The 15,346-nt window shown below is 37.4% G+C and overlaps 1 protein-coding gene across 1 annotated transcript; it reads right to left on the reverse strand.

The window, feature by feature from the left end:
- Positions 1-3,273: 3,273 nt before the first annotated feature.
- On the reverse strand, positions 3,274-6,825 carry LOC108977625 (tigger transposable element-derived protein 6-like). The gene is made up of 3 exons (XM_018947393.1): positions 6,651-6,825; positions 6,438-6,595; positions 3,274-3,339 (listed from the first exon to the last, which is right to left on the reverse strand). Exons 1-3 carry the CDS (start codon positions 6,823-6,825, stop codon positions 3,274-3,276), a joined length of 399 nt encoding a protein of 132 aa, XP_018802938.1.
- Positions 6,826-15,346: the final 8,521 nt, after the last annotated feature.

The following is a 15,346-nucleotide window of genomic DNA, read 5'->3' on the forward strand; positions in this document are numbered from 1 at the left end:
ACACAACTAATGACCGAAAACTATGAGTGCGCTAAATCATTGTCCAACGAATTTATGACGAAATTTAACAACAACAAATTAACGGTATCTGAGGGGAAATGATAACGGGTATTCTCCACGCATTTAAAGAGGCGACAGACGCATTATTGATCTACTAATAACAAATTCATGAATCGTAAAAGTAACGGTAATATTTTTAATTATGAATGCAAGTGCGCCAAGTGTCTGTCCATAGTTGTATATATAAATGATCATAATGGCGAGAAAAGTTGAAATGGAAGGTTAGCTGTCTGTCTGCCTCTCCGTCCGTGCAAACTGTAAATTGAGTAAAAATTGAGATATATTGATGAAAGTTGGTACGCGGGTTCCTTAGTACAAAAGAAATTTCGTTCGTAGATGGGCGTAATCGGACCATCACCACGCCCACAAATCATTATTAACCGAAAACATATATGATGATATAATTAAGCAATAAATTAAGACACAATAGTAATAAAAAGCACTTGCGCGCAAATTTTTTGTTAAGTGGGCGTGATCCCGCCCTCTAACAAGTTTAGTGTACATTTCTCCTAAACCACTTAAGCTACAACAACCAAATTCGCTAAGTACAAATCTTATAACAACTTCTACCGACAATGTGAAAATGGATGAAATCGGAGAATAGCCCCTCTCACACCCCATATAAGGGTACTGTTAAAAATTACTATAAAAATGGCGAGAGCTTTATAAGAGCTGAAATTGCACGATGGGCGTGGCACCACCCACTTTGTTGGTGAAATCCCATATCTCGGGACCCGACCCAAATTTAGTACGTGGGATTCTTCTTAAATCCTTATGTCACATGGTGAAAATAGACGAAATCGAACAGCATCACGTCTTTTTTCTATACAGCACAATTTTACGTTCCACTTTATTCGTTCAGTTTCCAGTACACAAATCAAGAAGGCATTAATATAACGGGATCAAACTTTGCACGAATAATGCCTACAGTGTGTGCCACTTTGTACCTATAGTTGACTTTTGATCGAAAATGTCGGTCAATGTGTGATATTTATAACTGAAATTAAGGGATAATCCTTCTGTTATAATGGCATGTCTGTATGTTAAAAAACGTGTTAAATTGGACCAATACTTCCCTTATCCCCCATATACTTAATATAAAGATTTTCGAACTTTCGGGTGACTTTTACCGCATATAGCGGCCAATATTTGAATTATCCTGATGAAAACCACGCTTACTTATAACAGTGTATCGTTGTGCTTGAAATAGATAAATTTGAGTGAAACCGTGGTCCAACCCCTACATAACTATATCAGTTTTTTCGAACATCCGGTTGACTTTATTCTTTATGATTGGTTTTGCACCTTAAGGTATTTCCCTGATTTTGATTCTTGCATTATGTATATATCCTCTACAGAACTTTTGAGTTCCCAGCGAAAATTCAAAAGAAGCATCATACTTTTCACTCGCTAAGCAGGGTATATTAAGTTTACCATGTTACATCCAAACATTTTGACTTGTTTATGGCTCAGATAAATAGCTTCCACGCATATTCATCAATAATATGAAGCTAGTCGACATGCACCATTTTAAGATTCCTTTTGGTTATTTAAAAACCGCCTCGATAATTGTTCAATTTTCCCACCCTTAAAAAGTGGATTTATTTCAAATATCGCTGGCTTATGCTCTCATCGCAAATCATCAGAAATTTAAATAATCGCTTTATGTTTTAATAAATCCGGCACTTTTGCTATAACTCGGCAGCATATTTTTGGTTTGGTGGCAGGTTTCGTAGAGCATTTACTTCAAGGCCGGCCTCCCACTCCTCCGTAGATGGTTAACACATTTGCTCTGCCTGACTTTCTAAGGCAAAACGCTTGGCAGCCTCTTGTTTATCACGAAATTTTCCTTTTATTACTCGCTTCTGAAATACATAATTTTTTATTGTTCTCGCTGAGTGAGTTCGCTGCTGCTTTCCAAGTCTCAACGATGGGCGTGTTCTCAACTTTGTTGTTGCTTCAAATTTATACAGCTGTAATTTAAATTGTATAATTTATTGCTGTTTGTGTGCGAATATTGGCTGTTACCGAGTGTAATTGCTTTGTTTTTATTACGGCTGTGGTTTTACGCAGCAAATTCGAGGCAGAGATGATTTCTACGTCACCGTGTCCAATAAGTTTACTTGTACGCACTCTTCTAATAAGCCCCCAATACGCTGAGAAGTTGCAAAGTTATTATCCACAATTTCATGGGTCTCATGCCTCCCGCAGTTTATCCAACTCCTTCCGTTGAGTATCGTGCATAAAACGAAGGAATATTCATATGCCGAGTGTGTCGCAGTGGCTTGCATTTAAAAGTAATGTACATTTGACTTGGGCAATATTTCCACATTTGATTATGAATTTATGTCCTTATGTACCGACGTGTGTGTCTGGACGAGTCTCGGCTGTTAGTCGCGTTTTGGGATCAAGGACAAGCGAACATATATTTTAATTAAGCACCGCCACCGCGCTGCCACTAAGTCTGGGTCAAAGTGGGTGAGTAAGCATAAATTCGTGAATAGATACTGCTGCCTGCAATTAGCACGAAATTACTGAAATTTGACTTGTGCGTGTTAATGAGTTGCCGGTGCGAGAGTGAGACGGCGAGTCGTCGGAAGGGTGTTGTTGTTGAGGCCGCCAGGTGCTGTCACCCTCGTTAATATTACTAATTAAAGCTGCTGCGAAACGTAGGTAAACAATTACAAATTTGCATATTACTCATTGTTGTTGTTATTTATAATTCGAAAGGGACACTCGCCAGACTGTCCGCTTAATGGAGACTTATGAGTCGTCTATGAACTTACGCTTGCGTGTACACTCCTATGTTTGTACAAATATGTATGTGTGGTCATATAATTCATGTGAGAAAAAAATTTAAAGTAATAATTAAAAAGTGCAGTGTTTATTTTGAAAGTGTTTAATTCGTTTTTTACGTGAAGCCTGAAAGAGTTTGAGAGGCAAAGTAAGTTTTCTAAAATATTCAAAATAAGAAGAGGAACTGGCAGGTAGACTCGCATTTTGTATAAACTTAACCAGCGAAAAATAGTTCTGGGTATCTATGTGAATAGATGATATTTCAGTTAATTGTTGACTCATATTACAGATCTCATATTTACTTACACACTTGTTTGCCATATCATATAGAAATAGTGTAGTGACAATAAAGAAGTTTTTAAGTTATGAGGGTGACCTACATTGACAACGTGAGCTATGGTGAACAATAGCCAAAACTTAGTCCACTTTGCTCCTACCGATTTGGAAATTTAGCACAATATTTCTGAGGTAATACGCATTCAGCTGCAAAGTAAAAAATTAGTAAAAAGAGTTATTTACCAAGCTTTGCACCAAATAGGTAGGTAAATATGCGTACTAAGTCTAACTTTTATAGCTTGAGTAGTTTGTGAGCTTTATGTAATGAATGTTTTGGAAAGCGGGGACGCTCCCACTTTTCTTAAAATATATGACCAAGTGCTAGTGGTCAATTGCGCTTTTCATTTACTGCCAAGGAAACTTATTGAAAATATGTAAAGGTTTATTCAAATAAGAATACGCTTGTAAAGACATTGCTCATACTGAGAAATCTGGTATACTTTCTTCTATAATATTTGTGAAATTGATATTTGGGAATCACTTGATGCCTGGTCCAAAGCATAAGGTAAATATATAAGATCATGTTAACCAAGGTCACGGAGCTTCTGGTATTGTAATGTTGAAACACAATTTCTCTTCTATTGGGCAAAGCTGGCCGTTTTTGCGGCAATTATTTCCTTCATATTAGTTTTTCTGTAGAGAAGCACGTACTTAGGAAAGGACCAGTAACCATCCGCTTCAGCTTTATTTAAATTGTAACGAAATTGGCAGAAATGGACATAAGACGAAATATAAAACACGTTTTCGTGGTGGATTTTCGCATTAAAATTCTTTTTTATAGTAGGGGGAAGAATCGAAAGCCGGAATTCAGAACTTTAATCTGCTAAGTCTCACCTATTCCCAACTCAAGATTCTCTCACCGAATCACCAGTTAAGTATTACGTCGTGGGAGAGACAGGACATTTGAGAGCCCTCTATTGTGTGTACAGATGGACGCCGAATCTCTAACAGCTTTCCATTTCTCAATCGACTGACACATGAGTGTCGTTAAATTATCAACCGTAAAACTACCACCAAGTGTGGCTTTTAGTTTTCTTTTGTAAGGGTTTTTTAATAGGCATGCTACAAAACTCGACCGTTATTGACATTTTTCTTCAGTAAGGTTTGCCATTTAACTGCCGAACTTCGGAGCCAGGGGCCTCAACTTTAAGAGCTTTGAAAAGCAAGGACAGTAAAATTATACATGTTCAGAGTTTTCTATACACTCTGCACACACTGGACAGTTGGGACTAATATCATTGTGGAATCTGTAAAGGTAGCTTCTAAAGCACCCATGCCCATTAAGAAGTTGAGTCAGATGAAAACCCAGGTTGCTATCCACGATTGCATGCCTGATATAAGTCTGTTGGTCCAGCGCCCTTTGGATGAGAAATACCATCGCTGTTACCATATTTTAGTGCTCTTGTTCCTCTCCTCTGTCTTTGCCGGTAGGCACTGATAGCTGATATAATTAGTCGAGTCCATCTCTCTGGACGTCTAATGGTATTTATTTCATAGGTCTACTAATTGTTTAGCCACTGCTACAATGCTATGGATCGTCAGCATTTGCTATTAGTTCCACGTATAGTACATTGCTGTTGCTGTCTTCTTCGCACCTCGTCATACATATACACGAAGTTACATAATAGTGGGCCTAATATGGGACGACATCCTAATATAATTGGTATGCTCATGGGATTGACCCTGAATTTATTTCGTGTGACATATTGATAAACCTGGTGTAATAATTGGATTGGCCCGCATCATTTTCACGCTTAACGTTATTATTTGAATGGACTTAAAAACCAAACATGGCACAATGGTCTATTCACTTCGTAAAATGATTGCTTACGATCTTATGAATATGACCTTTATTTTGTTTGTGGATATCTGATTTATATTATATTATTTTACTCAAATAATAACAAGCGTGACATTTCATAAAGATGATATAACATACTAAATATAGGTAATACATATTGCACTATGGGCGCGGAACTACAGTGTAATCCGGTTATAATGGCCTCCACGGGACCATGTCAAATTGTCCATTATAACCGAGTGTCCATCTAATCAGAATATAAAATGTTTAACTCAAAAATTAAATTAAATGTGTTTTTTTATTAAAGCAATAAAGTTTATGAATAAAAATACAAAATTAAGAAAATAATATGTTTAATTAAGTCTTTTGAAAAAAGTCAATGATTTTCAAATTGATTGCATCTGAACTATTCTCTTTTAGTTGATAATATAGCTTCAGTTTTCTAGAATAATTCATAGCGTCTTCTATTTTTATACTCTCGCAACAAAGTTGCTAAAGAGAGTATTATAGTTTTGTTCACATAACGGTTGTTTGTAAGTCCTAAAACTAAAAGAGTCAGATATAGGGTTATATATACCAAAGTGATCAGGGTGACAAGCTGTCTCTTATACACATCTAGATGTGTATAAGAGACAGGCACTAGGGAGGGGCATATTTGGACGTAATTTTTTTGGAAAAGTGGGCGTGGCCCCGGCCCCTACTAACTTTTTTGTACATATCTCGAAAACTACTGTAGGTATGTCAACCAAACCGACTGCACAGAGTCGTTTCTTTTAGACATTTCCATATACCTGTCTCTTATACACATCTAGATGTGTATAAGAGACAGCGGTTCACAACCACGCCTGAAATCTCGATTATCACTTTATCATGCGAGAGTATAAAATGTTCGGTGACACCCGAACTTAGCCCTTCCTTATTTGTTTTATTATAGTTTCGGTCTGTGCTAAATCTTCATCACCGGAGTCTTCTTCAAGCAGCTCATGCAGAAAGTCTTGAATTAAGTCATTGTCTGATTGTTTTGCTGTGGCTATAATATTCTCGTCAATCCTTGAATATTCATCAAACTTGCTTAAAACCACTACGTTATTAATTTCGATAATTTTGCTTAAAGGTTCATCGTCCTCCGTGTCGAAAATTAATCCATCAGGAATATCTTTTACCAGACCAGCATGTCGAAAACAGTTTCTTATGGTTTGCTTAGAGACACTTTCCCGTGTAACACTTAACATATTGACAGCATCTAAAAGACTCATAGCTTTTGTCGGGTTTTCTTCTTCAGGAAGGTCCATAATTTTCATCAGAAGCTGCTTTCTATAAGATTGTTTCAAGCTATTAATGACGCCTTGATCCGTAGGCTGAAGAACCGATGTAGTATTAGGCGGAAGAAAATGTAGTTTAATTTGTGAAGATGAACTTGAGGATGAGCAGGGCAATTATTTACTAATAGCAAAATTTTAGTTTTGGCTTTTATAAGTTCACAATCCCATTTCTTTAAATAGTCAGTAAAGGTCTGAGAAGTCATCCAGGATTTGTTGTTAGCACAATAATCTACCGGCAACGTTTTAACGTTTTTAAAGCATCTAGGATTGTTATATTTTCCTGAAAGCAGACATTCAGAAACAGCGGATTGTATTAAATTGTATTTAAAACTTACCAATAACCAATAATTTCTGTGTTACCGTGCCCGATGCATTGGCACAAATCATGGCAGTTATTCTTTCTTTAGACATTTTTCCACCACTGCATGTTTCACCTTTGATCTTATGTGTTTTGTCAGGCAGCATCTTATAGAAAATTCCCGTTTCGTCCGCGTTAAAAATGTTGTCCATGGAATAATTGTTACTTATTGTAGGCCTGGTTTGTTATAGCCAGTCATTAGTAACACTTTGGTCCACAGAAGCCGATTCACCACAAATTTTGCCGAGCAAATATTATGCCTCTTTTTAAATCTGTCTAGCCATCCGGAACTGCATTTAAAATTAGCACCGACAGCTTCTCCGAATTCATTGGCTTTCATCATTAGCATTGGACCACTTACTGGAAAATTATTAGCCCTTTGCTTCTGAAAGCTGTCGCAAATCTTATTTTTTTTCTCTTATCGTTGACTTTCCAATAATTTTTAATTTCTTCCCGATTAATCCATATGTTTGAAACAGTCTGTTTTTTTAGGTTGTAAATGCTCGCTTTTTATTTTTTCCCGACATTTTTCTAAAAATCAATAACTCTCAATGAAAAGCCAACGAACGTCACTTTCAGCCCACCGCAGAAGTTGTTTGCCTTCTTTGACTTATTTCCAAGAAAAAATTAGCATTTTCTGCTGCAGACAGTGATTGTGTCTCGTGATCGAATTCGGGGAAGTACAAAATTTTGTTTATTGCCAACTGATTGCCAATTTTGTTTTGAAATTTGATTTTGAAAGCTTCGGTTATAATGGACAAAATCCGATTATATTGTCTATTATTACCGGAGTCCATTATAACCGAGTCTATTTTAACCGAGTTTTTTACATATGTTTGAACTGGGACTTGACAAAGAGGTACATAATAACAGAGTTTCCATCTTAAGCGAGTCCATTATAAATGGATTACACTGTATCTACTTTTAGGCAAGCTTCTTTATTTAATAACAATTTAAACAATGTAAAGCTTACTACGTATGACACATGCTATAACTCCTTTTCAAAATGGACAAAATTGGTGGACATCTTCCTCTCATATATACTGGATGTGATATTTGCCCTTGAATATTATATATACATATCAGGTTTTCGATTGGGGATTATATGACTTCTACGTGTCAATAATTGGGTTCATCGGATTCATTTCTGCAAAAGAAGAAGTTAGTTATATAGTATTGAGAACTTAAATGTATTGATTGTACCTTCTATTAAATAAAAATCACAGAAATTTCAAAAGAAATCATATCACACTTATTGGAAAACACTGTATTTGTCATGGTGAAAATGAGCGAATTTCATTTGTAATTTAGCCCACGTTTAACAAGGGTATCAGTCTCTCGAGCCAATTTAGTGCTTCCCTGTTCTCATTCAATATATCCAGAAATATATAGATATTTATTTATTTAACTAGCTGACCCCGCAACCGTTGCCCTGCGTGAAATTATGTGTTTTGAAATGAAAATAAAGTTAAATTTATCATTTCATTATTTTTTTTTCAATGTAATGTTGCTTGATAAATAACATTTTTTGGTTTCTGTGCCGGTGTACAGAAAAGATGGTTTTCCAACTCGTGAGCACGCCACGTATATCTGGTCGTGTGAAAAACATAGCATTTCCAAATTTATGCCTCACATTATAGGACTATTCTTGTGTCCTTTTGATTGTCATCTCAAATGTAATTTTCACTGGAAACGGAATACGTTTGAACTGAAATGGCAAAACGATAGAAATCGAAGGAATTTGTAGGGTCAAGCATTCTGCCTCTTGTATTCGATAGGTGCGTCACAATCAGTCGGGTTCCATAACACAGTTTCGGCGCATGCAGATTGCGAAACATAATAACGACAGCTCCAACTTTGAGACGCAAATGATGTGGTGGCAAGCCTCTCCAAAGAATTTCAAAATTCCGCTGGATAATTCACGGCGTCGTCTTCATTGTCAAGACGATCGATCACACACCAAACTTGCGCTCCTTTATATGGCCACTGTAGTAAATGCCACAAGGACATAGTCGTCTTTGTCCTTGTCCCGTCCATCGCATTTCTTGGACGGCGGTGATGTCAGCTTTTATTTTCACGAGGACATCAACCAGCTGGGTAGCGGCACCTTCCCAATTAAGGGACCGGACATTCCAGGTGCATGCCCTCAAATCATAATCCTAAATTCGTTTGCCATGGTCGTCATCAAAAGGGGGGTCTCTCATCCGAGGCTGTTGTGAATTTTTCATTGGGGGTGTTTTTTTACATGGCGGGTCCCAAACCCAGTGCACAACCCTACGTAGGGGATATTTCGCCTTCTCACTTTAGCTCGCCTTCAAACGGATATTCTTAGGCTACCAAGAGGATACTTGGTCAAAGACCGGAAGTCGTGAGCTGCTTGAGTCATATGTAAAGGAATCGTTTCTGGCCACTCCCAAGTGAATGGCGATCAGAGAACTTTCCTCACTTGCGTGAACTTCTACACATGACTCCATCCACCATTGCTGGCTTACTTCTCCAAAACTTGCACACAGCGTACCATTCATCGTGTCGATCGAAGGTACATATAAATCGTCGTTTTTCGGGTGGATTGTGTAAATTCATCCTATTGCATTAGTTGATAACACACCTGGATGTCCATCTACTGGTTGACCTTGCTGTTTGCGCAACTATTTCTTCGACGATACATATATCAAGGTATTTCCGAATAGAGCAATGTTCTCGCAAACGGATCGCTGACGAAAGTTGACCAGAAACTCGTAAATGTTAATTTTGTTGCTGGCGGTGTTTCAACTGGCTGTACTGTATTCTCTGAGTTGAAGTACACTCTTTAGCCATTCACTAAATTAACTGCGAGACGCACAACAGTCGAAAAATGTTCACGAATTGCAAAAGTAAATATCCTCCAAAGCGCTTTATTGCAGTCCACGTATCGACCGTATCGTTCAAGACCAATAACCGCCATGTTGCTTCCTTTGGTTACGCACTTACAAAGGTATTTTATCGATTCCACCAAACTGCAATACTCAACATTAATATGAGTTTTGACTGCAAATTAGATAATAATGCTGAATATATTACGATCCATGAGTTGTCAACTTCGATATTCACTCTTCTCAATTGAATGCTGAATGTTCTGCCATTGTCGTCTGGTGGTCACTTCTAGTTTGTGAGGATAGGGTTTCGTGCATTTATTTTCAGACATACAAACTGAAGTGGGATTGTGGTGTCCGCAAGGTCAATGAACCATATTTCTTTTAATCACTTCGTATATTAAGGGATCTTTCTCTGCGTCAGGAATTTCCGCAGAAATGATTTCATCAATTTGATTTGGTGTAACCGCCATCCAAAGAAGAATGTGTGAGTGTGGCAAACCTCTCTTTTGCCACTCAACAGAGTACATCTAGCGTCTAACAGCACAGCATATACTTTGCTTCAAGATGAAGTCCATAAAACATCGTAACTGTTGTTTGAAAAGTCGTGCTGTGACAATATATATTTTTTTGAATAGCCGGAATAAAGAAAGCAAACGACAAATTTGAACGATTCAACTATGTGAAAACCAAAGCAAATAAACAAAAAAAAAATAATTATGAAAAAGTTACTCCTCACGAAAAGCATACAGTTTATTTTATTTCTAAAACTTCCCCAATCCACAGCGAACAACCTCTGAAAATTTCATTAAGATTGGTTCAGCCGTTCTCGAGCATTTACGTTACTAACAAACAAACATTCATTCGTTTGCATGGGAAAAAGAAAAGGGCTGTTTTTAGCGGTTTTCCGACAATTATTCGAATTTTTCTTGCCGTAAAAACCATCTTTGAACCTCAACGAACATTTAGAAGAAAAATTTTTCCAGGCGTTGTTGAATTACGCGCTTAGCAACACATTTTGCGATTCATTTTTATATATAAGAATGTTAGAGTTTTCCGAACCATCTCATCTTGTTTATTTATTTATTTTTTTTTTTGTAAGTTTTACAATCTGTACTTATTTATTGAGTTATTTCAAGCTATTCAGACAGAATGTGATTTGACAAATACTGTTTAGATTGTCTCGTTTGCACCTCTAACTATTTCACCATTAGTATTAATTCTTCATTGAAAGTGGCCGAATATTTTCCAGTCAATAAACCCTAAATTAGTAGTAAATTAATTAAAGTAAACGAGCCGGAAACTGCCAAAGACAAGCCGCCTGTATATTGTATTCTAAAATAAACGAGAATTTGTACATATTTACAGATATGTATGCCTATGTATGTAATAAAGTCGACAATTTATTTTGGTAAAGAGAAGCTCGAAAGTTATAAAACTGGCCCATTGGATCTTTCTACTTATCAATTTCTTTTTAACAAATTGTAGTTTTGGTCACCTGTTTGAGAAGATTTGTGGTCACGATGAAGGTGGCATTTTTATTTAAAAAGTAGTAAGTTATTTAAAAAGTGTAAAGTGCTACACATTTAAAAAATCTAAGAGTTTAGTAACAGTAAAGGAAAAATTTACCAAGGGTTACCAACAGGTGCTGCTTTAAGTAGGCAATTGAGAAGTAAAGTCATCCCTCGAAGAACAGAGACCAAATTCTACAAGACACTCATCATCCCTGTCATGGTGCAGAGGTATTGGCGATGACATAATCTGATGAGTTGACGCTACGAGTTTTCGAGGGTAGAGTTCTACGCTAGATATATGGTCCCTTGCCAAGGGGCAACGGCGAATATCGCATTCGATGGAATTGTGAGCTGTACGAGTGAAATGACGACAATGATATAGTTCAGCGAATTAAAAGACATCGCCTGTGCTGGCTAAATCATGTCGTCCGAATGGATGTCACCAGCTCAGGGAGTATTCGATGCAGTACCCTCCGGGGGAAGCAAAGGAAGACCTCCTACCCATTATAAATACGAGGTGGGGAAGGACCTAGCTACACCTGAAATCACAAAATGGTGCCCAACAGAATGGTGCAGAACAGAAAAGAACGACTGGCAAGGTGTTGTAAACTCGGCTATAAGCGGTATCTACGCCAATAAAGAAGGATAAATGAAAAAAATGTTTAAGAGTGTTTCGAAGTGAATAATCATGAAATAGTGATGCCATCGAACACTTAAATCATGTTGCACCTTCTTGAAAGACTGGTGAGGCCTTTGGCTCTAAATATTGAGACTAAATTTCGTTACCGTACTGAATGCATATACTATATGCAGTTATTTGCATTACCAGAGGCATTTCAGTAGCGACGTGGAGAATCGACTTGAACGCTATTAGTCAGTCGTATAGGCTTTCTATTCTATCGAGACCCAGTTAATGAAAATTTAAATTTTATTTGAATCACAAATGGCACTAGATGTGACTTTTAGCGAAATTAGTATCTTTAGAAGCTATAGAGGATCAAATCAACATTGTTGTTGCAGTGTCAGAAAACACTCCTGAAGTAATATCGAGAAATGGTGCCGATTTGACACTCATTGGCCGTTTAAAATACGGGATCCGTTCCGGTTACTTAGGCCCGACTGTGGTAGACCCTACTTTCTATACGATCTCCTAATTTCATCCAAGCAAACTAATGCTAATACTCGGCCAATTTTCTTTCGTTCAGCGAAAGTCCTTAAATTTGGTGTTTTTCATGCTTGCGAGTCGAACGGCTACATCTGCACTTTCTTTTCTTTTCGGCGACTGTTGAAGTTTTCATTTTCCCTCTTTCGTGCGTCAAGGGTATGGTGTTAAGTGAACTAGAGCCGAACTGGTTTCAAAGTGGTGCTTTTCTCAACACGATGGTAACAGCTTAATGGGCGTGCCTATGATTTATATACATTTATTTACGATTGTGTAAGTTATCTTACTTGTCAACGGAAGGCACAATTACACACCGGTGTGTCTTTACGAGGCAATATTCGCTCTGTATGGCAAGTGCTGCAAAGGCTGCATTGCCTGGAAGCACCGGTCGCACGAAATTGCTACTAAATTCACGATAAAAATCTTCATATGACATGACTTAACATTCACAATTTTTATATGCACTTAAGCAAAGAAAACACATCTCTGATATTGCTCTACTCTCGACAATAGATGCTGCTACCAGATTTGCCGAATTTTGATGAGGTAAAAATGCTATCACATCGATTTTTTATGTCCCAATTGCCGTGAAAACACAACTACAACCCTACCGCGCGAAAAGAACGAAAGAACGATGAAATAGTAAAGGAACTTAAGTAATACTCGCACCAGCGCATAGTAAAATTTGTATTTCAGCGATAATAAAATGTGAAAATTTCGTGTAAAGTGCGCGAGCATAAAAAATGGAAAATGAAAATTGAAAGCTGATGCTAGAGCGATTTGGGAGCGTGTACTCTCAGCTCAATGGTGTGGCGCGTCATAGAAGCCAATTACGTGCGCATGATTTATGGCGAGTTTTCCATTTTTGGCGTCAAACACAAAGCTTTCACAGTACCGTTAAAATCACACTCACACATTTCTCAAGATGCGCACATGTGAGAATTTTAGTTTTGCTGATAATATGGACGATAAGGGAAGCAGAATCTCAGCAGATGTAAAATTTGCTTACTTTCACTTTAACGACCGCTTTGAAAAATTATCGATGTCTCACACCCACACGCATACACACTTACGCTAAGCCATTTCAGCATAACTTCGCATGGGTGACGGTTTCAATTCATGCACAAACTTCAAATGATAAATATACGCTTTTAACGCGAATCTATGAGAGGACACAACTAGTGAATATAAACGAATTATGTCCTTCAGCTGAGAACATACATCTTTTTGGGGGTGTGTGAGAGAATGTTCCAATTCAAGTGACGCGACATTCATTGCTGTTCTACAAAAAATTAATCAAAAGTGTTCATGCATTGAAGCGGCTTACCAATTGGACTTAGTAATGCTCAATTTCGCATCTGGCAAACAACTTTACTGCGAACTAAAAATTTTAGACCTGCTTTCTATGCGACTCTCTCATAGATTTAAAATTGAAAATCGCAGACTGCAACCTCGGATACTGCTTTTTAGATGATTGGGTGAAACAATGATCCTTTTCATAGTATGATTCGTCACTTAAAATAATCGTTATGGGACAACAACTTTGTTGATCTCGTAAGTAACGGACATGTTGATTTCGGAGAGTTGGTTAATCTTAATACTTTGGGCAATAAAAAGCCTTCCTGATCTATTTTGCAATGTCTACATTTTTTAAAGCCCTACTTTACCATCAAAAATCATAATCAAAATTCAGGATTTGCTTTTGGAAGATCGTCGATTGACGGAGAGAGATTTAGTGCAGGCCCTACACGTCTCATTAGGCAGTGTGAGCCATTATTTTAGGGGAATCTGGGGTTTTAGAAAGCTGTGTGCATAATGGGTGTCGCATAGGCTAACAATAGAACAAAAACACATTTGACAACACAACGCTCAGCAACATTTGGAGCGTTTAAGATAAAGTGGATTTTGTGCGTCGATTCATCACTATGGATGAGACTTGAGTATATCACCATGATCTTGAATCAAAACAAGAAAAAATGTTAACTTCAGTTGCACCGAAGCTAAATACCCTTCACAGGTGCATTTCTGTTAGCAATTATGTGTTCAGTTTGTATGTATGTAATGTATGGAAGCTTTATGCTATAGTAATCCGATCTGAAAATTTTTTCCAAGTCAAATTTCGTGAAGATACCACGTCAAATGTGAAAGTTTTCCATACATGAACTTGATTCCGATCGTTCAGTTTGTATGGCAGCTATATGTTATAGTTAACCGATCTAAAAAACTTGTGCCAACTTTAGTGAAGATACATTGTCAAATGTGAAAGTTTTCCATACAAGAWCTTGATTCCGATCGTTCAGTTTATATGGCAGCTATATGTTATAGTGGTCCGATATCGGCAGTTCCGACAAATGAGTAGCTTCTTGAAGAGAAAATGGTGTTTGCAAAATTTCAAAACGATATCTTAAAAACTGAGGGACTAGTTCGTATATATACAGACAGACGGTCAGACGGACAGACAGACAGACGGACATGGCTAAATCGAATCAGCTCAACAGACTGATCATTTATATATATACACCATAGGGTCTCCGACGCTTTCTTCTGGGTGTTACAAACTTCGTGACAAAATTTATATACCCTGTTCAGGGTATAAAAAGAGGCTAACGAGTGGTTTAAACCTGGTTGTTCGTCTTCGAAACGAGTTCATGTAGGGAAATCGGCCGAGAAGGTTATGGCATCAATTTTTTGGGATGCGAGAGAAATTTTGTTTGTGGATAACTAGCAAACTGATAAAATAATTAATTATGAATATTATTGCAACATTTTGGATCAGTTGGAGTAAAATATTCGTGAGAAAAATACCCGGTTTGCAGAAGAAAAAAATCCTTTTTTATCAGCACAACGCACCGTGTCGCAATAGCATTTTCACAATGGCTAAAATCCATGACTTAAAGTTCGAATTGTTGGAGCATCCACCGTATTCCCCATATTTGGTGAACTCAAAAGTTTATGTGTGGCAAGCATTCTCACTTCAGGGATGGCATCCACATATTGGAGGATCGTTGGAGCAAGTGTGTTAATGTTCAGGGACATTATACTCAATAATAGAGTGTATTTTGAATCATAAAATTGTGTTTTTCTTATCAAACGACCAAACTTATGAACAATCTTCTTCTTGATTGGCGTAGACACCGCTTACGCG

The sequence above is a fragment of the Bactrocera latifrons genome, unplaced genomic scaffold (genome assembly GCF_001853355.1).
Source record: "Bactrocera latifrons isolate USDA-ARS-PBARC rearing strain unplaced genomic scaffold, ASM185335v1 scaffold_93, whole genome shotgun sequence".
NCBI lineage: Eukaryota > Metazoa > Arthropoda > Insecta > Diptera > Tephritidae > Bactrocera > Bactrocera latifrons.

What these genes read in the sequence shown, in the direction of transcription:
- LOC108977625 (XM_018947393.1), bottom strand. Translation starts at nt 6,825, where the DNA reads ATGGACAACATTTTTAACGCGGACGAAACGGGAATTTTCTATAAGATG. An exon ending in ACAGAAATTATTGGTTATTG is followed by an intron (nt 6,596 to 6,650) that starts GTAAGTTTTAAA and finishes GTCTGCTTTCAG; the next exon opens with GAAAATATAACAATCCTAGA. An exon ending in AAACTAAAATTTTGCTATTA is followed by an intron (nt 3,340 to 6,437) that starts GTAAATAATTGC and finishes TTTACTTTGCAG; the next exon opens with CTGAATGCGTATTACCTCAG.